General features: G+C 36.7%; 1 protein-coding gene and 1 non-coding gene across 2 annotated transcripts; both read left to right on the top strand.

Moving 5' to 3' along the window:
* The first annotated feature begins 8,335 nt into the window (after positions 1-8,335).
* LOC107806116 (alpha-dioxygenase PIOX-like) lies at positions 8,336-15,206 on the top strand. Its single transcript, XM_016630225.2, has 10 exons — positions 8,336-8,594; positions 9,194-9,457; positions 10,559-10,708; positions 11,108-11,241; positions 11,364-11,577; positions 12,431-12,576; positions 12,661-12,888; positions 13,365-13,567; positions 13,829-14,072; positions 14,813-15,206. Exons 1-10 carry the CDS (start codon positions 8,487-8,489, stop codon positions 15,039-15,041), a joined length of 1,920 nt encoding a protein of 639 aa, XP_016485711.1. The 5' UTR covers positions 8,336-8,486; the 3' UTR covers positions 15,042-15,206.
* LOC142179727 (U5 spliceosomal RNA) lies at positions 12,219-12,333 on the top strand. Its single transcript, XR_012708266.1, has one exon. It is a non-coding gene; the product is annotated as a U5 spliceosomal RNA (small nuclear RNA).
* Positions 15,207-27,425: the final 12,219 nt, after the last annotated feature.

The raw sequence follows: 27,425 nt of genomic DNA, 5'->3' as shown, positions 1-27,425 counted from the left end.
AAAGTTGGCCAAAAGGGAAGGTTGAGTTCTAAATCTCAACCATCTTTTATTGCTAAGTGTATCTATAATATTCTCCATTTTTTTGACACCAGCTCCTCCCTCATCTTTAGGAAGACAAAGGTTATTCCATGAAGACCAATGGTATTTGTTTTTACCTTCATTTATACCCCAGAAGAAATTTGCAAAGTGTTTCTCCATGACCTTAGTAATTCCTTTAAGAGGGTTCATAGCAGATAGGATGTATGTGGGGAGGGATTGCAGGACATGTTTAATCAAAATCATTCTCCCTCCAGAGGACATCATACTGGCTTGCCATCCATTGAGTTTCTTGATAACTTTAGAGAGCATACCGTCAAATAGATTGCTAGTTTTCCTCCCAAAATAAATGGGGCATCCCAGATAAGAGAAAGGGAAAGGCTTATCCATATAGCCTGTAGCATTTCTAATTCTATTGATTCTTGCAGCACAGGTGTGATGGGCTGTAATAAAGAAGCTCTTGTCATTGTTAACTTTCTACCCAGAAGCCTTTCATACCTGTCAATAGCCTTTTTGATTAACTTGGAGTCATGTTGTTTCCACCACAAAATATAGTAATATTATCAGCATAGGTTAAATGATTGATCATCGGACCTCTCGGATCCAAGCTAAAAGGAGTGAAGCCAGTAAAGTCATTTAGTGCATTTAGAGATCTAGAGAGAACCTCAGCTCCAATAATAAACAAAGAAGGGGATAAAAGGTCTCCTTGTTTGAGGCCCTGAGTAGATGTGAAAAAACTAGTTCTAGCCCCATTGATAATGATAGAGTACTATATATCTTGTAGAAGTCCCGAGATCATGTCAATCCAATTTTTAGAGAAACCAAATTTTCTCATAACTGCCATCAGAAAGGTCCAGGATATTTTGCCATAAGCTTTTGCCATGTCAAGTTTTATTGTAACATTGCCTCCTCTATTCTTCTTGTTCACGCCCTGAGCAATCTCCTGAGCTAAAAGGATATTTTCAGTGATCGGTCTTCCTTTCACAAAGCCACTTTGGTTCTCTGATATAAGCTTCCCAAGAATAGGATTCAGCCTTCTAGAAAGGATCTTGGAGATAATCTTGGCTGTAAAATTACTCAAACTAATAGGTCTCAAATCCGAGAAACTACTAGGAGAGCCAACTTTAGGAATAAGAACTAAACAAGTATGAGAAAAAAATTTAGTGAGCCTCCAACCATTGAAAACAACTTGAACAAAATCAGTGATATCCTCCTTAATGATATCCCAACAAGATTGAAAGAATTTTCCATTATAACCATTCGGCCCTACTATACTATCAGGACTCATGTTGAAGACAGTATCTCTAACCTCTTCTGTGTCAGGAATGGCAGTGAGACTTTCATTGTCTTCATCAGTTACGCATTGAGGGATACAATTGATGATATCATGATCATTGAAATGGTATTGATGTTAAAGAACTGTTGAAAGTGATGGACAGTAGGAGCATCCAATCGGCAATCTTTTTGGCTTGACCAAGAAGTCTTATGTCCTCCGAGTCACATGGTGTTTTAACCTAAAGAACTTCTTGCACAATTCATGCCTTTCTGTTTTTATGACCAGAAATTCTTTCTTTATTTTCATATAAAATTGTTCTTTGGACTTTTTATCAATATGAGGTGATCGTAACACAATATATAAGACATATTGGCATCCCCCTCAATCCAGTGGCCTCTATGGTCTTTGATTTTAAGAATTTGCAGCCTTCTCCTTCTCCCTTTGATGGTGTTGTGGAAGTATTTAGTGTTAGCATCTCCTTCTTCAAACCAGTTCACCCTAGCTTACTGTCTGAGAATGTCATCCTGCATCCCCATCCATCTCATCTACTCTCCTTGACCTTTGTTCAGTTCTGGTGGTGTCATTACTGTTCATAAGATCCATTTATTCAAGGTCCTTCAATTTTATTTTCCCAGTATTGAAATTGGTTGAAAACATTGCCAATGTCGTCTTTGGACCATTGAGTCAGTCTTCTGCTCAGCATTTTAAGCTTTTGTTGAAGTCTCCACAGAGGATTTCTATTAACATGATTCCTCCAAACTTCTTCAACTACCTGCAAAAAAGTTGGTTGATTAGTCCAAAAATTTAAAAACTTGAAGTATTTAGGCCCCTGCTGGTTAGTGTCCTTGCATTGAATTAGAATAGGTCTATGGTTAGAGTCAATTCTAGCCAAATGGTTGACAATATTGTTATGAAAAATCTGGGACCAATCATCATTGGTAAAAACTCTATCCAATCTCTTTCATATTCTTCTTCTTGGCTCTTAATTGTTACACCATGTGTATTTTGGACCAACAAAACCCAAGTCTATCATACCACAGTTATTCATGCAATTACTGAATTCTATACTTTTGTTCATTCTGTGAGGTCTGCCACCTTTTTTCTTATCCGGATCAATAATGACATTGAAATCACCCCTGATACACCATAGACCATTCACTTGAAGATTGGTTAACTCTAAAATACTCCACAACTCTCTCATTTCTTCAGGAGTACATTTAGCATATACTGCTATGATGTAGAGATCACTTTTGGCAACCCCATAATACAATTTGATAGTAAGTTGTTGTTCGTGGTTGTTCAATATAGCAGTCATGTTGTTGTCTGACCATATGATCCAAATCTGACCATTTGAATTTGAGATACAATGTTGATAGTCAAGGAACCTCATGCACTTTTCTATTTGATTAATACTGACAAAAGGTTCCATAATAGCAATTAGTTCCACCTTATAAATGGAGATCAATTTTTTAACCTTGGTAAGACTTTTTTGGTATTCACTCTCCTAATGTTCCAAAAAATGGCATTTATCATGGAAACAGTTCAGGCTAGCATGAGTGTCCCCCTTTAGGAGGTGTAGTAACTTTGCTTTTGTCGTTTTTCCTTTTTTTCTTTTCTTTTCTTTTCTTTGGAACATATGATCTAGAAAGACTCGTCATTTGAATCAATTTGTATTTGATCTTCAGGAACCATTACTATCATCCTATTAGGAGATGTCACCTCTATTTGGTGACTAGTCACATATCTATCTTGTTTTGATTTGGATTCCATATTGAGATCAACTACCATCTCAATCCCAAGAAGATTTCGAATTTCAGAAGGCACACTAGTAGATTCATTGACATAATCACTTATGTTTAGGGCTCTCTTTTGTATTTTTCTATTTTCAGTCTTTCTTGTCACTCTGATTATCATTTTCTCGAATGGACTCCTGCATATTTTCCTTTGTTTCACTGTTATTGATATAGACTTTCTGCTCATGTTTGTGTAGCTTAGTTCTCGAAGGCAACTGATTATTAACAACCTTAGCTTGATCATTGACAGCCTTAGCTTGATCTCTCTGTTCATCAGCATTAGGCTGCCCTTGAACATTCATAGCATTATCAGTGGTACTGTACTGGTTCACGTTTTGAAGGGCCAAACTTATCTCTTTGTTATGTTTCTTCATCCTGCTAGAATCATCAGATAAGTTGAGCATTGTTTTGAAAATGACTTTGGCTTTCTTCTTAGGTAGTTTTCCATGTTTTCTTTTTTTGGTTTTTTTCCTGGATCTCTCTCTGATGTTGCTTGATGGCTGTTGCAGGGGTTTATCAGATTCTATCTCACTTTTTTGCTTTGGAGTAATTCTGTTTTCAGTCTGCCCATTGTTAACGACAGTTCCAGATTCTGCAGATTCAGACTCTCTATTTTGATCAATTTGTTTAGCAGCTTCTCTGTTAAAGACAGTTCCAGCTTCCAGATTTTGATCAACAATTCCCCTATTATCCTCATTCTTATTTTCAGCATGATCAATCTGTTGAGCCTCTAACTCCCTATTTTTAGCAGCTTTTTTCCTCTCTAAAGCTCTACAACTGATAAATTATGCCCCAACTTTCGACAGAACTTGCAGTATTTAGGTACACCCTCAAATTCAATTTTTTGCACAAAGCCTTTTTGAGGTGCATTGTCATATATTTGACCAACATAGACAGAGTTCGGTTGGTCTTTCAGCAAGTCGATTTCAACTCTTACTTTGGCCATACTAGGCCTTGTTCTTCCCTTAGTAGCTAAGTCCATTTCAAGGGGAGTGCCAATTGCACTCACCACTTGTTTAACATAATTTCAAGTGTGCATATGAAAAGGTAGGCAAGGGAGAAGGACCCATACTGAAGCGATAGGCAAGTCTTCCTCCGGCTTGAAATCCGACGACCATTTTTAAAGCCACATTTGCTGCCCTTCAATCTCGATAACTCTTGTAAACCAAACGGAATTAAAATCTTCTTCATTAGTGAAATCTAGGAACACATTATACATATTGTAGACTCCAATCTTGACAGAGCGCTTTAGGGGTGGGCATAAAATCTGAAAAATTTCGGTATTTCGATTTCGTTTTTTTCCGATATTTCGGTCTAATTCGGTATTGTATTTTTGGTATTTCGGTATGGTTCTCGCTATTACCAAAATTTTAAAGACATTTTTTTTGGACCCTATATCATACTGCCCAGCCCCAAGCGCCCAAGACCAAGTTTCTAATTTAATTCATATTTTTCATTGCCCCAGCCCGTCGCCCCAAGCCCAACTGACCATGCCCACTCAAAAGATTAGGGCATTACTCATTAGGTTAGGCCACTAGCAATAGCAACGCCGAGTTTCTGTTTCACTCTCTCTCTCAGTCTCTCACAATCACACAGTCACTATTTCCGTCTCCAATCTGGGCATCTAGCGTTGGTGATTCTGACTCCTCTCTCCTCACTCAATCATTGGATTATGCAGAAGCTCTCTAAAAAGCAGTCTCTTTTATTTCGAAGCTCAACGCTCCAGCTAGGATCATTTGAATTTTTTTCGTTGAAAATATTTTGTGTATATAAAGATTTCATTATCTTTATTCTGTGATTGTTTGAGGCTTCTTTCTATATTTTGTAAATCCGGTCTCTATTTTAAGTTTTGAACTTTAATTTCTGTGTGGTCACTCTTCTCTATTGTTCATTGAGAGCAGCCGATAAAGATTTGATTTTGATTTCTGGGGTTTCTTCATTCTCTGTATCTTGAATTTGAAATCCTCTTTGGCACAAGTCAAGAGCTTTTTATATGTTTATTTCTCCATATCTTGATATTTTGAGTTTCCTTAATAAATGTCTTGAATCTGCCACTGAAATAGTGAAATGTATAAAAATTACGCTCTCGTCTGTAATTGTTCTGTTTTCAGATGTTGGAGAGCTAATTTGTCCTGTAACTGTTATGTTTCAGATGTTTGGTTCTGCTACAGTGCTGTATTTCTTGTTTGTTAAGCTGCATTTCTTGTTTGTATTTTGGAGGCTGATTGTATTTTAGCCTGTTGAGCTGCATTTTGGAGCTGCTACAGTGCTATCCTAGATAGTAGAATGTTAAAGTTTGTTTGTTTGTTATTTTCTGCTGCATTTACCGTTGGTATTTTGGACTTTTGGTACTAGTTGTAGTGGGTATTAACAAATTTAAGGGGTCGTTTGGTAGGGCGTATAAGAATAATGCTAGATAAGGTGTATTAGTAATGCAGGTTAGTAATGCATGGGTTAGTAATGCAAGCATTAGTTATACAGAGATTATTTCTTATGCATTGTTTGGTGTGGAGTATTAAAAATTAAAATGCATTGCATAATTTTTAAGAAATTTAATTGTTTACAAAAATGCCCTCCATATTCTTTAACTTAAGGGACTTTAAGGATAATTTTATCTTTAACCATGCTAATGCATGCATTAATAGCCTTTGTATAGCTAATGTCATGGTTTTCTATGCATTAGCTATACATAGGATAATACCAAATAGAGTGTATAACTAATGCTTGTATTAGTTATACATAGGTTGAAAAAGTGTACCAAACAAAACATTACTAATACACAAAGTTAATGTATGCATTATTTTCTCTAACACACTCTATCAAACGACCTCTAAGTGTTTTAGATTAGTGACATGTTAAAGTTTTAGGCCAGCACTCTATTTTTACTTTTTTAGTGCAATGTTAAAGTTTAGAAGCAACAATTCGTTGTTCTTTTTATCAACATTTCGTTGTTCTTTATCACCGAATATTAACCCGAAACCGTACCGAACCAAAATAATAAATACCAAACCATACCGAAATACTTTGGTACAGTATTTTGTATATACAATTGATAAATCAAATACCGAAATACCAAATCGAAATTATTAAATACCGAACCGAAATACCGAATGCCCACTCCTAGAGCGCTTAATCGATATTAATTCCTTGAATTTTGACCTAATTTTGTCAATTTGGGGCCTTGGTTTGAGGAATGTCCCAACGATTGTGAGTTTGCACTCCTCCTCTATAACACCATTGTAATCTGTGTCTTTAAATAGAACCGCCGGGATGCCATTGTGCATTGTGTGAGTCGCAATGACAGACTCCCGACCATGGCAATTTGAAGGGGTCGGAGCAATCGATGAAGAAATGACCTTTGTAGCATAGGTTAATTTTATGTCAATTGGATCTGATGGTTGGTTCGCCATGTTAGTAGGAGTCTATTGACCACCAGGTGCGCCGGAGCGGCGCCATCCGGCGGGTCCATCGGATGGCGCGTGAGAGATACAAATATTTATAATATAGCCGTTGGGGTTCAGTTGTAAAGAAAGAAGAGAGAGATTTTTTTTTCTAAGGTATGCGTTTTTTGAAAGAATGATATATTCATGACCCGTTTATAAATTTGACATGTTTTGACTCATTGAAGATTGATCCATTCCACCTATTTGCCACCTAATTTCGTTCTCAACTACTCCCTCCAGTCCACAATAAGTGATCAATTTGCTTTGGGCACACCCATTAAGGAAATACTAAATTCTAACTAAAATAGTTAGTGCGGCTAAACTAACTCTTCATTAAATATTGCACCATAGTTAATGCGAAGAGTAAAAGACTTTTTAGGGATACGTACATGAAGGTAATTTTGAAAAAACAAATTGAATTGTTTCTTGGTTATATAAATGTACACTTATTTTGGACCAAAATAAAAAAACAAATTGGTCACTTATTGTGAACCGGAGGGAGTAATTTTTTAGGGACTTTGAGGTCCTAATCCAATTACTATTGCTCCACTTTAGTTCAACAGAGTTAATCAGAAAATTTCAAGAGAAATCAATGCTTACATTAATGGATGCCATTTAATTTCCAGAAGTAGAAAAAGAGGTGCTCAAACTTCTATCTTGTTTATTGTTTCGTCTATTAAACATTTCTGAAGATAGCCCCCTTCTATTATTTTTCATAATAATATTATTTGTCACCATCTTGAACAAGTTCCATATCCATCTAAAACTATTTATACAATTATGATGTAACAGTCTTTTTATTAGATTAAAAATAATTCTAATATATTCTGCATTTATCTGGCGTTGTTGCCAAATTATGAAATATAAAAGATATTGATTGATAATAATAAAAAGAAAAAGATAGAAAGAGACGTGTTTGACCAAACCGATACTTAAGAAAAACATCTGGAAGCCGTAGCCATCACAAATAGCCTACTTTTATCTGTGGTGGAATTGTTGAAGCAGACATTTTAATAATTGAATCCCTTAATTAGTAAGTGGCATCGCCACTGGTTTGAGACCAAAATGTTTTGGAATTCGTGAAGTCTTATTATCATCAAACTAAACGAAAATTCGGCAGCATTAAGAATGTATTTCAAAGTGATTAACAAATATTTAGTACCCATAAAAGGAAGTAGAAAAAAAGCTACATGCATGGTACGTGGTTTTCCAATTCACAAATTCAAGCAAACCCTGCGGATAACAAATGCTTAGTTTGTATTAGGAAATTTGTTCATTTGATTACTAATGCATTTAAGAAAATATTCGTCAACCAAATAGCTAGAGGTGTAATGTATCACCTTAGTTTTTCCAAGAAATTTTTATTTCTACTAGTATTAATTTTTCAAAGGGATAATATTGACCTCCTCTTTATTAGAGTACAATTTTAAAGTGGTGTTAACTTCAAACTTGAGACCATTCATCATCTTCGATTAGCAGTGTGGCACGTTGGACCCTGATGTATTCACATTCTGATATATGTTAAATTGGTTGATTATTCTACCTCATAGAGGACGCGTCAACCGTAATTTGTTTCTTTATAACTGAAATAGTCATCTACTAGTAGTTGGTAAGTGGTAACCTAACATATATTCGTCACATGAAAAATGATTATTCATCTCTCTTTGTAGTTTCTTCTCAACGTGTACGATACATATATTTTTCTCCCTTTCAAATTCAAGTGGAACTGCTTCATTTGGCTACGTTAGAAACGTCAAAGCCATCCAACATGCTATTATTTTTTCCAAATTAAAGGATATATCTTGCCTTCTGCCTCTGTTTCTTATCTCTATATGTATAGAGGATTTTGTCTCCATATATATGCCAAATTAAGCATAGAACACCATATTACAAGTGATATTTAATATTTCGTATAAACTAGGAAACATATCTTAGGTTATGGATACCCTCAAGAATCTCTTGCTCTCCCCTCTCCGTAGATTCATCCACAAAGATTTTCACGAGGCCGTAGATAGAATGGCTCTCGTGGATAAATTTTTGTTTCTGGTAATTATATTCTTTACTTAATTTATTATCTACCCTAATTGATGATTGCTCTAGACTCTAGAGTGTGTGTTTTGGTGGTGCAACGGAAAGTATTTTTATGACAATGTTTTTCAGAAAATACGTCATTTTTTGTTCTTTGATTGCTAAAATTTGTATTTCCATGAATAATTTCCACTAATTAATGGAGAAAAATCAGTGTTCTTCGAAGTCATTTTCCTTTATAATTATTTCAACTCTTAACTTTATATCACTGTTTTTACCCAACAACTAGATATTAATATCAACCTCTAATGCTCAAATATTTCATCGAAGTACAACCTGATTAATTTGCTTATATTATTAACAATCTTTAATAGATTCTTTTCCTGGAATTATTTTTCACTTTCAAACAAACTCCGGAAAATATTTTCCAGGGAATGAGGCAATTTCTTGGAAATATTTTTGGAAAATGATTTCCTAATACCATACTGCTTCAGAAAAACAAAATTCTACCTTTTGAACTGACGGGAAGACAACTTCGTAAGATAATATTTTTGCGGTTTCCTTTTCTTATTTTTGATTAAAAGTCTGATTTAATAATTAGTGTGACATGCATGCAGATTGTTCATTTCATTGATAAACTGAATCTGTGGCACCGACTACCGGTGTTTTTTGGGCTACTTTATCTTGGAGCGCGGCGGCGTCTTCACCAGGAATACAATTTGATCAACGTCGGTAGAACACCTACCGGCGTTCGATCAAATCCGGCCGATTACCCTTATCGAACTGCTGACGGAAAATACAACGACCCGTTTAATGAAGGTGCAGGCAGTGAATTTTCCTTTTTTGGAAGGAATATGCTACCTGTTGATCACCACAACAAGGTATAATATATATATTTGCATATATATAGACAATTATCTTTGATCTTAAAAATATTGGTTAACTTGACTTATGTTCTTTCTTCCCCGGCCCATTTTTTTTTTTTTTAATGTTAAGTGGTTTACCAATAAATCATAATATTATCTACTTCCTGAATCCATAAATCATAATTGATTTTCTATATAGGAAGTCCAATAAGTTTGTTAGAAGTGAGAAAAAAAAACAGAACAGATATAACATAATATTAAGAAAAATAAAATCAAGAAATTAAGAGGAGCAGGAAGGTGATAATATAAAGGGCAAAGTAAGCACTGCATTTTAAAAATCACTATTTTAATGACAGGATTTTGAGATGGGATAAAAAATTGAAGATTGATTTTCAAAACAAAATTGGAACGGAGAAATGGTTTTCACCCTTTTTAATCTTTGGAGGGGTGAGGGGTAGTGAAAATTTTAGTTTTCTTCTCATCTATCTTTCAGGTATAGATGGTAGGGATGGCCAATATTCATATGTCTGGTAATCTTTTTGTAAGATGACATAATTGACTTTAATTTACCTTATAGGCAACTGGGAAGATTGACAAATCAACATATTTTTTCCCACACAAAGTCAATATATACTGCTGAATAAACAGATAATGAATAGAGGTATATAGTTTAAATTGTACACAGCTCTGAAATTTTCTTACACATGCCATGTCGGATGGACACGTTAATCTTGTAGCTTAGCACATTTTCAACAAGCTCAATGCTCACCACAGTCCAGGGGCAGAGTTTGAGGGCGCAAGGGCTTTAGTTCGAGGTATTTCGCCAAAAAATTAATATATACGGCAAAATCTGTTTTTTACCTCTATATATATATTAAGTTTTGAATCCCCTTAACACAATTCAAAAGCATAGCTTAGTGGTCAAGGGTTTAAAAATTTTTGTAAGGTCATAGGTTCTATTCACACTAGCTAGAATCTTTTTCAACGTTTTCCTTTTTGAACACCTTAGCGGAAATCAAGAGAACTAATATGTAGAGGCATAATCAAGTGAACTATTTTTAATGAATGTTGTTCACCTTCTTCTCTTTTTTCTTTTTCTCAAAAAATGTAATGCAGTTGAAGAAGCCAGATCCAATGGTGGTAGCAACAAAACTTCTAGCTAGGAAAAATTTCGTGGACACAGGAAAACAATTTAACATGATCGCTGCTTCTTGGATACAGTTTATGGTTCATGACTGGATCGATCATTTGGAAGATACTCAACAGGTCAGACTATAACAAGTCTACAATACGTAATCAAATTGTAATTAGCTAGGAACTTCGTCGTAAATCTACCGGTAAATCGCTCATAGCAAATATAATAATTTTTTGATAATCTATCGCTAATCCATTGCTAATGTTGCTAAATATGATTGGCGGTGAATTATTTTGTTTAGCTACATAATTTATTCTTCCCTAATTCGTGTTTTTTTAGTTATAAGAGCAAATGGTGTAAACTCCACACACAATAAAAAAAAAAAAAAGAACTTTAGAGATATATAGTATTGTAATAGGGAAGTAAAAAATAAAATTTACAATAACTTTATTTAATATATTTTGTGAATAATATAAGTGGACTATGGGATTAATGTTTATTTTGGTATTGCATGTCAATTTTGTGCACAGATTGAGCTTCATGCACCTAAAGAAGTTGCAAGTCAGTGTCCTCTCAAGTCCTTCAAGTTTAACAAAACCAAGGAAACTTCAACGAACTTTTATGAAATCAAAACTGGTCACTTGAACAGGCGTACCCCATGGTGGTAAGTGCTCAAAAGATTTGATGACAAAAATTATTATTTTTTTTTACTTATCAAGTCAGAAAAAGCGTATTTTTTTGTCTTTATTTATTGTTCGCGTACGTACATGCATGTTGTGCATGAAGGGATGGAAGCGTTATATATGGGAGCAATGCAGAGGTTTTAAAGAAAGTTAGAACATTTAAAGATGGGAAACTGAAGATATCAGAAAATGAACTTATCCAACAAGATGAAAATGGGAATATCATCTCTGGTGATGTTCGTAATACTTGGGCAGGACTTTTGACATTGCAGGCGCTCTTTGTTCAAGAGCACAACGCTGTTTGTGATTCCTTGAAGGTACTAATAATCATGTTAGAGTTTAATTTATATACATCGACCATCGACCGCATAACATAATTACAATTGACAAAAAAAAAAAAGTCAAATTGCTAATATAAAAAGTAAGTCAATTGTTTACTACGTACAAGCTAAAATGCATTGATAGAGTATATATCATATTATATCATATTATAGGTATGAAGATCAAAACTTGAATATGAAAGACCAAAATAACCCTATACTATTATTGGACTTTTATGCCCTTAAAAGTTATTTTAATAATACCTTCAATATTAATAACAAAAGTTAGTTTTCTAATATTAAATTTGACTGGGGGATTACCGAAAAAATTTAGTAAGGTCCATGTATCTAAATTCTTCGCTTTACAAAGTTAAGCTTTTTAACTTCAGCGTATAATAATTTTTTTGAGCTAACATTTACAATTCTTAAAAAATCAAATAATTTTTTGAGCTAACATTTTATCTTCTCCTTTTATTTTTCTTAGCATAAATATTTAGTTTGTTATTAGAAATGATTTCTAAGCGCAATCTTTTTCTTATAAATACAATGTACAAGACGATATAATCTTACTAATTATATGGAATAGACGCGCAACGCGTGCCCAAGGACTAGTTTATATATATATGCTAAAACTATGCAGCCACGCAGTGAGCACAAAGCGAACTATTCTTTCGCCTTCTACTAAAGAATACTGTGTGCGCTGCATTTAGTGGCATACACCTGTTTCTGGAGGGGTTCTCTTTTTTGATTGCCCCCTAATTTTAAATAAAAAAAATATATATGCTAAACCTATCATATTGGAGATAATGGACATTTGAATCTTTCTTTAACTTTATTTGCTACGTTACAGAAAGAATATCCAGAATTGAAGGATGAGGACTTGTACCGTCATGCACGGCTAGTAACTTCTGCTGTAATTGCAAAAGTTCACACCATAGATTGGACTGTTGAGCTTCTCAAAACCGACACCATGCTTGCAGGAATGCGTGCCAATTGGTCAACACTCTCTTACACTTGTTATTTCTGTTTTGTCATACTCATTAACCAGTTGTTGTGTGACTAAAAAAAAATTAATCGCAGGTATGGATTGCTAGGAAAGAAATTCAAGGATACATTTGGGCATGTTGGAGGTTCTATTTTGAGTGGTTTTGTGGGAATGAAGAAACCTGAGAATTATGGAGTGCCTTACTCCCTCACTGAGGAATTTGTGTGTGTGTATCGGATGCATCAACTTCTACCGGACAAGCTTCAGCTGAGGAATATAGATGCAAAACCTGGACCAAACAAATCTCTCCCTTTGACTAATGAGTAAGGCATCACTTTGGATATATATTATAAACTTTGTCCACTAATTAAAATAGTACATAAAATTCAGTTATTTTAATATAAAAAGAATAGTTTTGTGACTTTAGTGTGTTGAGTTGTCCCACGTCCACGTCTGTTAGATTTGAGGTCATTGGTCTCCTTATATGGTTTTGGGCAATCCTCACCTTATAAACTAGCGGTTGGAGTTGAGTTAGGCCCAAGATTGATTTATTATGGTATTAAAGCCAGATCCATTCCAATTATTATTACCAATATTAGATTCCCATTTATATTGTCCACGCTCCAGTTTGCAGGCTTGGGCGTGAGAGGGGAGCCCAATGTCCATTTATCATAGTGTTATTGATTAAAGTTCGATTATATTAATGTGATAAAAATTATATTATGAATTCATTATTGTAATGGATATAGTTCAATAATTATATGTAAAATTAACAATCAAAATGCTACTATTATTGTAGGATTCCCATGGAAGATTTAATTGGGGGTAAAGGAAAGGAGAATTTATCAAGAATTGGTTTTACTAAGCAAATGGTATCAATGGGTCACCAAGCTTGTGGAGCTCTTGAACTTTGGAATTATCCAGTGTGGATGAGGGATCTTGTTGCCCAAGACGTTGATGGAAACGATAGGCCAGATCATATTGACCTTGCTGCCCTTGAAAGTAAGTATATATATATATATATATTGTGTTATTTGTATATTATGTCATTTTACAATTTTGAATTTAAGAAAATGACCTTTTTAAATCTTTTATGTGTAAAAGACAGATCTCTTACGTGTAAAAAAAGAGGTAGAATCATAAAACTAAAAACAAGGTTGTATATATTTTCTACTAAAACCGAAATAAAATAAGGGGTATGGTCAATGATTTTTTTCTTTTAATAATCCACACGGTTCACTGATTATTATATTTGGATGGCAGTTTATAGAGACAGAGAAAGAAGTGTTCCTAGGTACAATGAATTTCGCAGGAGGATGTTGCAAATTCCAATTTCCAAATGGGAAGATTTGACGGATGATGTAGAAGCCATTAAAATATTTCATGAAGTATATGGAGATGATGTAGAAGAATTAGACTTGTTGGTAGGACTCATGGCGGAGAAAAAGATAAAGGGTTTTGCCATCTCAGAGACTGCCTTTATCATATTTCTTCTCATGGCGGCAAGGTTTGTAAATGAAAAAGAAAATTTTCATGCATACTATAAAGATAGTAAAAAATAGCTTTAAGTTTTACTAAAATGTATTTACATAATCATAACATTTATAAGGTAATTACAGATTAATTTTTTAAAGTTAAATACATTAGAGCCCGTTTGGCCATAAGAATTTTTTCACTTTTTTCCAAAATCAATGTTTGGCCATAAAATTTCCAATTTTCACTTGAAGATGAATTTTGGAATTTTTCAAAAATTTGAAAAACTCCAATAAGTTATTTTTCAAATTTTTACGCAGATAACTCACCAAAATTCAAAAAATAACCCAAAATTATATTTCATGTCCAAACACAACTCTAATTTTCAATAATATTTTCATTTGAAAAAAAAATCACTTTTTTCGAAATTTTATAATTCTTATGTCCAAACGCCCACTAAGAACTTTTACACAATTAGAGTATTATACTTGTTGTAATAGGGAATATATCTTATTTTCGAGATCACCAATATACGTTTGGATGGTTACCTATAGTTATTTTTTAGGTAACCTCATAGTCTAAATATTTTTAACATTGTTAGTGTAACTTAACATTAATGTTTACGATAACCTAAAAAAAACCTAGTAAAAATAATTACTAACCTAATATTACATATATATTAAACTACATTAATAGCATAAAAAAATATTACTATCCATGTATATGACTTAAATTCTTTTATACTAAGAGAAAGTTTGATTTGCAAATATGCAGGAGGCTAAAGGCAGACAGATTTTTCACCAGCAACTACAAGGAGGAGACATATACAAAGAAAGGACTGGAATGGGTGAATACAACAGAAAGCTTGAAAGATGTGTTAGATCGACATTACCCTGAAATAACTGAGAAATGGATGAACTCCAGCAGCGCATTCTCTGTTTGGGACTCTACTCCTGAACCTCATAATCCTATTCCACTCTACTTTCGTATTCCTCAACATTAGATTCCTCATCCATATACTTATCGAGTCAATCACATATTGCGATTTACAATGTACACATACATATATAATATATTAGATTCCTATTTTATTTTGACATGTTCTATTCGCTGAGGCACGAACTATTTCGGTTTAATTTGTAATATGACTATCCTAGTTTAAAATTAATGTTGTTCATCTCATCTATTGCTTCTTAACTAGAGAATTGATTTTTTTAAATATTATACTTGCGGCTGTGGATTTTATTAATTGAATTTTTTCTTACTATATATATATATTAGTCTCTCGGCACGTGCGTTGCACGTGAATTATAATATAATAAATTATTTGTCGAGGTCAAAATGATTGAATATTCTCCTAGCATATGAAGATGAACAATCAAAGTTTAATTAGATATATGCAATTTTTATTTTTAAATTTTTCAATTTTTTGAGGTAAAAAATTAAAATGAAGCACATCTCACTTAACACTTCTTTATAGACAATACAGAAAAAAGTCAAAATTGCCCATGAACTATAGACTTAGGGCTAAATATATCATTTGTTCACCTGTTGAGGTAAAATTGCCCCTAACGTTTTTATTTCGGCTCAAGTTTACCCTTATGAGTAACAGTCATTTCCACCAAATAATATATTTTATTTAATAATGACATGATAGCTTCTCATCGGAAGAATTTAAAATACATGTTCCCATTAAAAAGACCGACATATATGTACTCATTTTTGGACTAACCCTCCCTAAATTGTACTAACCCGATCTGAAGTGCCTAATTTTTTATTACCAAATCAAAAACAAAAAAAAGAAATCAGAAAATTAAAAAATAGTATCATTGTTTGATCAAATGCACTTGCGTTCATTCTTTGTTTCTGAGTTTTCGAATTTCATTGGTATAAGTATTTAAAAAAAACTGGGTTGATTGGTAGAATTGAGAATTGATCATCCGTTGCTGAATTGAAGAGTTTTAGTGCTTAAAACTTTTCTTAATTATTCTACTGATTGGGATCTTTGATGGGTCAAATTCGTGGCTTAAAATTGTCAAAATTGTTGGGAGAGTTTGGTATTGAAAGTCAAAATTGTTGTTTGGAACCTGCTGATTGTTATTATTGGAGGCAAAAGTCAAGTTTATCTATTGTCTTGGTTGCTCGAAAATGCAAGGAACAAAGTTGACCGCCATCGAAGCTAAGCTTCGAAGCTTGTCAAAATTTTCAGATCTAAAATTTTAGAGAGTATTTAATGATTTGTGAATGTTTATGTATGTCTAAATTTATAGTTCTCTACTAATTTGAACTAATTTTCTTGTGAAAAAAAAAACTAAAAGTTTCATTGCAGCCATTAACACGACTCTTCTTTCTTTGAAGAACCCTAATTTGAAGAAGAGGCACTTAGAAAAAAAAAAGAGTATGTGTGTGGGGGTGGGGGTGGGGGGTGGGGGGTGAGGGGTCCTTTTTTCAGTTAGATTTTTGGTCCGGGGCGGGTTAGTCCGAAAATGGATACATATGGGTAGTTTTTTTTTATGTGAACAAGTGTTTTGAATTCGACAAATGACAAACTGCCACATTATTATTAGATAAATGGCCGTTAGTCACAAGAGTAGATTTGAGAGGAAAAGAAAACGTCAGGGCAATTTTAGCCTAATAGGTAAAAAGAAGATATATTTGATCCTAAGCCTGCAGCTTGAGGGTAGTTTTGGCTCTTTTCCATAGACGATATCCCATTGTATGTTGCTTTTGTCCATATTGGTTGAGTGTGACGTATGAATTCTAAGCTCAACTTTGAACCTCATATTTCTTATTAAATTTTACAAAGTCATACCTTTAATCTATTTTTCGCGCCTATATGCGTTATCTCAATTCATGGAAGAACCAATCAGTTCTTCCAGAAAAGAAAAGGAGAAGTAGATGTTTGGGTCGCTGATTTTATTTTTGGAGCATTTTCGTGGTCCTCATGATTCCTTCTTTGATCAAATATTGGGGGGAAATCAACGTCAAATCCTCATACTATAGACTGTAATTATAACCTCCTTCAGCACCATACAATCAACTTTCTTAACTTTGTCCATTAATAAAAGACTTTGTATTTGAATTACAAAGGAAAAGATTAACATGTGAGTGTACGTTAAATTTCTTGTTCTTTGCTTCCTTTAAAAGCCAATAGCACTTTCTTTTGTGAAATTGATGCAGATTTCAAACAAGTTGACCATCTTCTCTTGAAAACTTGAAAAAATTATAAGTACTTTCAAGATTTGATTTTACATTTTAAAATGTATCACCTTTTTTTCAATCCCAAACAGCTATAAGGTACAATTTGTCCTAAGTGTCTATTTTGGAAATAGCGTTCATAAATTAAAGAACCACAAAAGGTAGAAACACTCTTAAAATGACGAAGGGACATAATTATATAATTACTTTTCTTTTTACAAATATAAATTGCATCATCGTTCGAATATAAGTTATTTTGAAATTGTATCTTAACAGAAATAGTATAGTTCCAAATTTCACTACTATATTAGACTATTAGTATTAAGTCACAAATTAGATGATTTAGTCTTATATGATTGCTGCAATGAATGGAACCTGCGCTAAATCTAAAGACAACAGTTATTAATCACATAATAGCAAAAACTATAAGCTAACAAGAATCACACACCATGCAACTATCTGTCAACTTCTCCAAAACCATATATGTTGGTTGCTTTTATTCTTCCAAGCTTCTCTAATCAGAAAACAACAACTAATCAACCAATTAATGCAATTCGATGCCTTTGGGATATCCTCTTTCTTTTAGCTCAATCCAATGATGTTGATGTTTAGTCAGTCAAAATATCATGATCCGCCTCTCCTTAATCTGACTACCAATGACAATCTGATGCAAGAAAGGTTGGTAATTGGTGTAAAACTCCTTATTCTGAATGGATATGTTATGCAACAGACACCATATATAAATATTAGAAATGTTGTGCTAAAACATGATCTTGGTAGTTCCTATTAATCTGGCTTAAAAATTAGGTAACTTAGACTAAAATTGTTGTGTTGTAATATAAGGAAAAGTGAAATTCTATTCTTCAGGGCGGTTGGCAGAGATCTATATCGGGGAGATTGTTCGTTTGCATGGTGTCCCAGTTTCTATCATATCTGATAGGGGCACTTAGTTTACTTCGCAGTTTTGGAGGTCTGTGCAGCGAGAGTTAGGTACTCAGGTTGAGTTGAGCATAGCTTTCACCCTCAGACGGACGGACAATCCTAGCGCACTATTCAGATATTGGAGGACATGTTGCGTGCTTGTGTCATTGATTTCGGAGGGTCATGAGATCAGTTTCTACCGCTTGCAGATTTTGCTTATAACAACAACTACCAGTCGAGTATTCAGATGGCTCCATATGAGGCTTTGTATGGGAGGCGGTGTAGATCTCCAGTTAATTGGTTCGAGCCCGATGAGGCTAGGCTATTGGGGACAGACCTTGTGCAAGATGCTTTAGAAAAGGTAAAGGTGATTCAGGAGAGGCTTCACACAGCGCAGTCAAAACAGAAGAGCTATGCTGATAGGAAGGTCCGGGATGTGTCCAACATGGTTGGCGAGAAGGTTCTGTTGAAGGTTTCACCCATGAAAGGTGTTATGAGATTTGGGAAGAAAGGGAAATTGAGTCCTCGGTTCATAGGGCCTTTTTAGGTGCTTTGGAGGATTGGGGAGGTGGCTTATGAGCTTGCTCTGCCACCCAGCTTATCGAGTGTGCATCCGGTATTTTATGTTTCTATGCTCCGGAAGTATATTGGGGATCCGTCTCATGTTTTGGATTTCAGCACAGTTCAGTTGGATGATGATTTGACTTATGATGTGGATCCAATAGCTATTTTGGGTCGTCAGGTTCGAAAGTTGAGGTCAAAGGATATAGCTTCGGTGAAAGTGCAGTGGTGAGGTCGGCCAGTGGAGGAGGCTACCTAGGAGACCGAGCGGGAGATGTGGAGCAGATATCCTCACCTGTTTGAGGCTTCAGGTATGTTTCTTGACTCGTTCGAGGACGAACGTTTGTTTAAGTTGGGAAGGATGTGACGACCCGGCCAGTCGTCTCATGAGTTACAGCTCCGTTTTTCCTATTTCTACTTCTTTATGCTTTGTTTATCCGTGTTATGTGATATCGAGGTTGACGGATCGATTTCGAAAAGGATTTGGTAAGGTTTGAGGCACTTAGTCTCTTTAGAGTGAGTTTAAGTTGGAAAAGTCAATCGGATGTTGGCTTGTGTGTTAGAGGGCTCGGATGTGAGTTTCAATTGTTTGGTCAGCTTCGGGAGGTGATTTGGGACTTAGGAGCGTGATCGGAATGAGTTTTGGAGGTTCGGAGTAATTTAGGCTTAAATTGGCGAAATCGAATTTTTGGCAATTTCCGGTTGATATGTGAGATTTTGATGTAGGAGTCGGAATGGAATTCCAAGAGTTGCAATAGTTTTGTGGTATCATTTGGGACGTGTGCAAAATTTTAGGTCATTCGAACGTGGTTTGGTCGGGTTTTTGATCAAAAGCAGAATTTAGAAGTTTTTGGAAAATTAGTCTTGAATCCGATGTGTTTTGGTCGATTTGATGTTATTTGAGGTGTTTTGAAGATTGGTACAAGTTTGAATAAGGTTTTGGGATATTTTGGTGCCTTTGGTTGAGATCCCGCGGGCCTCGAGGTTATTTCGGCTGGTTGACGGGGAGTTTGAAACTTTGTTGCAGCTGCTAAATTTGTTGCTTCTGGTATTTTTGCACCTGCGGATTGGGGACCGTAGGTGCGATGCCGCAGGTGCGATAAGGAAGGTCGCAGAAGCGGAAATGCATGGGAAGGCAGGGACCACATATGCGGTTGATGGACCGCACCTGCGAAGGCGCAAGTGCGAAATGTTGATCACAGGAGCGGTTTTGGCCGTTAAGTGAAGAACTGCAGAAGCGGTTAATTGGCCGCATATGTGGTACCGCAGAAGCGGTGAATAGGGCCGCAGATGCGAAAATACCTGGGCAGAAGGTATAAATTGTGGCCTTCGCGATTTTGAGCTATTTTCACCATTTCTATCTTGGCATTGGAGCTTTTTGGGCGATTTGAAAGAGGAATTTCTAAGGAACTTCGTTGAGGTAAGGAATTTGGACCTAAAACTCGTTCCTATGCTATTATTTCATAGATTAGTGCGATGATTAATGGAATTTAAGGGCAAAAATTGGGGAAACTAGGGCTTTGAAACTTAGACATTTGCTTGAGGATTTGAAGGATCATTTGAGGTCGGATTTCAGAACTTTAGATATATATGAACTCGTGAAGAGATGAGGAATATATTAATGTAAAAATTATCGAATTCTGAGACATGGGCCCAGAGGTCGGGTTTTGGTAATTTCGGAATTTTTGGTATTATTTGATTATTTTCGCTTGGGCTTCGTTCTCTTAGCATATTTTGATGTCGTGATACTGATTTTGGATAGACTCGACTCGAGTGGAGGCTGATTCAAGGGGAAAAGGCGTCACAGAGTATTATTTTCACCGGTTTGAGGTACCATTATAAATCTGGAACTGAGGGTACAAACCCCGGTATTTTACTTGTTTTGATAAATACGGTGACACACATGCTAGGTGACGAGCGTGTGGGCGTGCACCCGTAGAGATTGTGACTTGGTCCATCCCGTAGCGACTATTAAGCCGCGTGTTTGATTTGGAACCTTATGATATTCCGCACTTTAGCTATTTATACTATATTATGGGATGTATGCCATGTCTGGGGCTTTGTGCCGACCTGTTGAGACCCTTAGGGGCATTTTTACTGTTTTTCCTCACTCTACTTGTCGAAAGCATATCCTCAGTCATATTTTACCTGTTTAAATGTTTAAAACTGGTTTTATCACTCCACTTCTAATTATGAGGTCTTTTTGGGTTGAGTTCCTTAATTTCTATTATTGTGCTTGAGAGGCTGTGAGGTTAATGACTGAGAGAGGTTAAGAACCTAATAGTGAAGATATTATATACTTATATGGATCGGGTTGCACGCCACAACGATATATATATTGGATCGGGCTGCACGCCGCAGCGATATATATATATATATATATATATATATATATATATATATATATATATATATATATATATATATATATATATATATATATATTGGATCGGGCTGCGCGCCGGCCGTAGAAGCTAGGCAAGCCACTAAACATAGAAAATTTCTAACTCTTTCATTTTTAACCTTTTTTAACAATCTGAATTAACAGATATCCAACATTTAGATATTAACGATAAATGAAATCAAGATCAAGCGGAAGACTTAATCTAATATAATAACCAAGACCAGTACGATAGTGACAACACACATCTCTACCCGGAATTCGATATCAAAATATCACGGACGGACTAAGATTATTACAACAAATGTCTAAAAGAAATACAATCTGTCTCGAAATCTAATGAAAACAAAATACATAATAAAGTAGAAGAGAACGCCGGGCGCGCGGACGCCTGCAGGACTACCTCGGGATCTCTGGCTGGACTGAAGGCAGGCTCCCCAAGTGCTACTGTCCAAAATCTGCTCCGGAATCTGCACATAGTGCAGAGTGTAGCATCAGCATAACCAACCCCATGTGCTGATAAGTGTCTGGCCTAACCCCTGCGAGGTAGTGACGAGGCTAGGACCAGACTCCGGATAAACCTGTGCAGTTATATAATATACAACGGAAAATAGAACTGAATAAACAATTAACATAGGAGGGGTACATGCTACGGGGAAAATATCGAATCCATCAGAAACTTAAGAGAAATATGAGAGAACAATTTAAGATTTACAACAAAACCATAATAACTCTATTGCGGCACACAACCCGATCCCTATCATTTAACACTGTTGCGGCGTGCAACCCGATCCATTTATATCATTGTTGCGACGTGCAACCCGATCCAAAATAACATCGTTGCGGCGTGCAACCCAATCCAACATAACATTGTTGCGGGGTGCAACCCGTTCCATATATAGTATTGTTGCGGCGTGCAACCCGATCCAACATAACAATTTTGCGGCGTGCAACCCGTTCCATATATAGTAATATTGCGGCGTGCAACTCGATCCAACATAACATTTATATACCTTTAGCAACAACCATACCAAGAGTCTCGGTAAGGGATCAATAATAAGCTACACTATCCCGGCAAGGGATTCGACAATAAAAGTAAATACGTCCCGGCAAGGGAGAAACACCTATAACCAATCTTAACCCAACTTCTACTCATCTCAGCTAACACCAATACTCAATCATAAGTAAGTTCCACGAAAACAAACTTAATCCTTGCTCAATATCGAGAATCATCAATTAAAGCATCCGTAGTACTATTTAAGAACACAAAATAAATTGCAATTTAAGACTCACGGTCATGCTCGACACCAACGTATAGATAATTGTCATCATGCCTATACGTCGTACTCAATAAGAAGCAAATAGCAAATAGGACACAACTCCTAGTCCCTCAAGCTAAGGTTAGACCGAACACTTACCTCGAACTTTCACGGCCAACTCAAGCTTCAAATACCGCCTTTCCTTTTGATTTTGACTCCAAATCAATTGTATCTAGACATAATCGACTTAATAACATCAATAAACACTAAATAATCCAATTCCAATGTTTAATTATAGCTTTCCCATTATTTTTTCCAAAAAGTCAAAAATTGACCCGGGCCCGCTTGGTCAAAATACTAGGTTCGGACCAAAATCCGATCACCCATTCACCCACGAGCCCGAATATATATTTTGTTTTGAAATCCGACCCCAAAACCAGGTCAAATTCCCAAATAATCAAAAAGCCCTAACTCTACCCAAATCCCTAATTTTCTACCCTTAATCTCATGTTTTAGGCTTAGAAATCTAGTGGGTGTTGATAAAAATGGAAGAAAACGAGCTTAGGATTACATATCTATGAAGCTATGGTGATGTTCCTCTTCATAAATTGCCCAAGAGGTGTGGAGAAGATGAAATTTATGAAAAATGGTGGAATTCCCGTAATACATTATGTTTTAGGAACTTAGAATAACTGGACAAATTTGCCCTATGCGTTCGCGATGAGCTAGGCCTAAGAGACCTTCGCGTTCACGGAAATGGGCTCGCGTTCGCGAAGAACTAACTCCTCGAGTCTTCGCGTTCGCGTTCGCGTAGGTATAATACCCTCTGCCCAGGCTCATAAGCCATCGCGTTCGCGTATGCTGGGTCGTGTTCGCGAAGGGTATCCCCCCTTAGCCTCGCGTTCACGTCACCAGCTTCGCGTTCGCGAAGAAGAAATTTGGCACCTGGGAGATTTGCCTTACGCGTTCGCGAGTGTGCCCACGCGAACGCGAAAAGAAAAATCCCTGGGCATTGAACATCAAAAAAACCTGCAACTTTTATGAGTTCAAAAACCTTTCGAAACACATCCGAAACACACCCGAGCCCTCGGGGCTCCAAACCAAACATATGTACTTACTCAAAAATATCATATAAACTTATCCGTGCGATCAAATCGCCAAATTAACCCCTTAAACAACGAATTAAACCTCAAAATCAATGAAATATTTCAAAACTTCTTAAAACATCAAATTTTGCATTTAAGGTCCGAATCACGTCAGACAGATTACCTTTCTTACGAAACTTCACAAAATTATCTTAAATCACATATAAGACCTGTACCGGACATCGAAACCAAAATACGGGCCCGATAACAATATGTTCTAATCAAAATTCATTTTTAAATCCTTTAAATAATTTCATAAAATAATTTTCTTTAAAAATTCTTTTCTCGGACTTGGGACCTCGGAATTCGATTCCAAGCATACACCCAAGTCCCATATTTTTCTACGGACCCTCAGGGACCATAAAATCACGGGTCCGGGTCCGTTTACCTAAAACATTGACCGAAGTCAAATTAATTTATTTTATAGTTAAAATTTATCATTTTTCACAGATTTTGACATATAAGCTTTTCGGCTACGTGTCCGGACTGCGCATACAAATTGAGGTAATGCTAAAAGAGGTTTTTAAGGCCTCAGAACGCAGAATTCAATTTAAAAACAAGGTCATCACACTGCCCGAGAGGCTATATTCTGAGTGATACCTTGCTGGAGGGGCCCAGTTATGATATTTTTACTGATTTCACTTTTTTTTTAAATTAAGCCTCTATTGGAAAAATTTCTATGTATATGATTTCAAGTGTTTAAACTGAAATTTGATGATTTTACGACGAAACTTGTTTTAAACTGTGAAATTGACCTGTTATCCTGTTGTTTCTTCAGTTATATGATTTTAACTGCTCGTCACTGCTTTCAGACCTTATTTACTTTAGTTACTTACTGAGTTGGCGTACTCACATTACTCCCTGCACCTTGTGTGTAGCTCCAGGTGCCCGAGTGGCAGAGTGAGGGTCCTCAACTGATCCAGAGGTTGCCGGAGATTTCAAGGTAGTTGCATGGCATCCGCAACCCTGTTTTCTCCTTCTTATCTTGTTCTTTTCCATATTTTCTAGACTTATGTTGTATCAGACAGTCAGTTATGTCGTAAGGGCTCTAGACTCGTGACACCAGATATTCAGGGCTGTGTAGTTTTCATGTTTATTTGACATTCCGCGTATGTAATTGTGTTTTAAACACTTATTATGAAAATTTGGTATCTAAACCTGTGTTAGAAAATGGTTTTATAAAAGGAACTTATTGTGGTTAATGATTTGGGTTGGCTTGCCTATTAATGTGGTAGGCGCCATCACGACCGGGTATTTGGGATCGTGACAATTGAAGAGAGAGATAAGAGGAGATATGTATATTGAAAGAATTAGGAAGCATGAAATGAGGAGAAATGTGAAAAAAAGGAAAGGATATAATTGAATCCCTTAATTACAACAACAACAACAACAACAACAACAACAACAACAACAACAACAACAACCCAGTATAAATCCCACAAGTGGGGTCTGGGGAGGGTAGTATGTACGCAGACCTTACCCCTACCCCGAAGGGTAGAGAGGCTGTTTCCAGGAGACCCTCGGCTCAAAAAAAGCAACAGGAGCCGATATATTAGTACCATAAAAATGCATAATAAAATAACAGCATAATAAGAGATATGAAATACAGAATACGAAATACGAAATAGATGACTGGTATAGTAAAACTAGCAGGTAAAGCCCAGCATCAATAGACGACCAATGACATTCTTAGTCTAACTCCTAACTGGCTAGTTTCACTCTATTGTGCTGTAGAAATATTCATAACTCTCCCCTAACCTACAACCTTAATGCACGACCTCCATAATTCCCTGTCAAAGGCCATGTCCTCAGTAATCCTAAGTCGCGCCATGTCATGTCTGATCACCTCTCCCCAATACTTCTTAGGTCGTCATCTACCTCTCCGCATGCCCACTACAGCCAGTCGCTCACACCTCCTCACCGGTGCATCAGTGCTCCTCATCTGAATGTGCCCGAACCATCTGAGTCTTACTTCCCACATTTTGTCCTCCATGGGGTCACGCCCACCTTCTCTCAAATATCTTCATTCCTAATCTTATCCATTCTTGTATGCCCGCACATCCACCTCAACATCCTCATCTCTGCTACTTTCATCTTCTGGATGTGTGAGTTCTTTACCGGCCAACATTCAGTTCTATATAACATGGCAGGTCTAACCACTACTCTATAAAACTTACCTTTTAGTAACGGTGGCACTTTCTTGTCACACAAGACTCCCGACGCTAACCGCCACTTCATCCACCCCACCCCTATACGGTGTGTGACATCCTCGTCAATCTCCCCGATCCCCTGAATAACCGATCCAAGGCACTTGAAACTACCCCTCTTGGGAATGACTTGAGAGTCAAGCCTCACTTCAACTCCCGCTTCCGTCGGCTCAACTCCAAATTTGCACTCGAGGTATTCTGTCTTCGTCCTGCTCAACTTGAAACCTTTAGACTCAAGAGCATGTCTCCAAATCTCTAGCCTCTCGTTGACGCCGCCTCGTGTCTCGTCAATTAGAATAATGTCATCAGCAAATATCATGCACCATGGCACCTCCCCTTGAATATGAGTCAGTGCATCTATCACCAGGGCAAATAGGAATGGGCTGAGCGCAGACCCTTGGTGCAACCCCGTAATAACTGGAAAGTGTTCAGAGTCGCCTCTTACTATCCTAACCCGAGTCTTAGATCCATCATACATGTCTTTAATCACCCTAATATAGTCAATCGGGACCCTTTTATCCTCTAAGCAGCTCCATAAGACCTCCCTAGGAACCCTATCGTTCGCTTTTTCCAGATCAATAAACACCATGTGGAGATCCTTCTTCCTATCCCTGTACTGTTCCAACATCCTCCTAATAATGTGGATAGCTTCCGTGGTAGATCGTCCCGGCATGAACCCGAACTGGTTGTCTAAAATAGACACCGTCCTTCGCACTCTCATTTCTACCACTCTCTCCCAAACTTTCATAGTATGACTTAGTAATTTGATGCCCCTATAGTTGTTACAGCTCTGGACATCACCTTTGTTCTTATACAACGGGACCATTGTACTCCACCTCCACTCTTCAGGCATCCTATTAGTCTTGAATATAACACTAAACAATGCAGTAAGCCATTCCAAGCCTGCTCTACCCACACACCTCCACAGTTCAACCGGAATTTCGTCTGGCCCGGTAGCTCTGCCCCTTCTCATCTTACGCATTGCCTCCATGACTTCATCGATCTCAATGTCCCTACAATTACTTAATTCATGGTGACTGTCGGCATTCCTCGATTCCCCAAGTATAATATCCTGATCCCCTTCTTCACTTAGAAGTTTATGAAAATAGGTCTGCCACCGCCTCTTAATCTGGTCATCTCCCATCAAAACTTTGTCGTCATCATCTTTTATGCACCTCACTTGGTCTAGATCCCGAGTTGTCCTCTCTCTTTCGCCTTAGCGAGTCGGAATAACTTCTTCTCCCCACCTTTGTTCCTTAGTTCCTCATACAGACGAGCAAAAGCTGTCATCTTAGCCTCCATCACTGCCATCTTCGCCTCCTTCCTAGCTACCTTATACCTTTGACCGTTCTCTCTCTTCTCCTCCTCGTTAGCGCTCCCTACTAACCGCAGTTAAGCCGCCTTCTTTGCTTCCACTTTACCTTGGAAAACTGCATTCCACCACCAATCTCCTTTGTGGCCACCATTGTGGCCCGTAGATATTCCTAACACCTCTCTCGCCGCCTTTCTTATACAGTCCGCCGTCGTCGACCACATTGTGTTTGCGTCCCCACTACTTCTCCAAGCTCCCATTGCCGATAACCTTCCTTCCAACTCCTTAGCTTTATCCTTAGTTAAGGCGCCCCACCTAATCCTGGGGCGTCCTTGTACTGACCTCTTCTTCCTCCTTATCCTAATACAAATGTCCATCACCAA

The sequence above is a fragment of the Nicotiana tabacum genome, chromosome 3, assembly GCF_000715075.1.
Source record: "Nicotiana tabacum cultivar K326 chromosome 3, ASM71507v2, whole genome shotgun sequence".
NCBI classification, from domain to species: domain Eukaryota; kingdom Viridiplantae; phylum Streptophyta; class Magnoliopsida; order Solanales; family Solanaceae; genus Nicotiana; species Nicotiana tabacum.
Note: the sequence above shows the minus strand (reverse complement) of the source record. Positions and strands in the feature narration are given on the sequence as shown.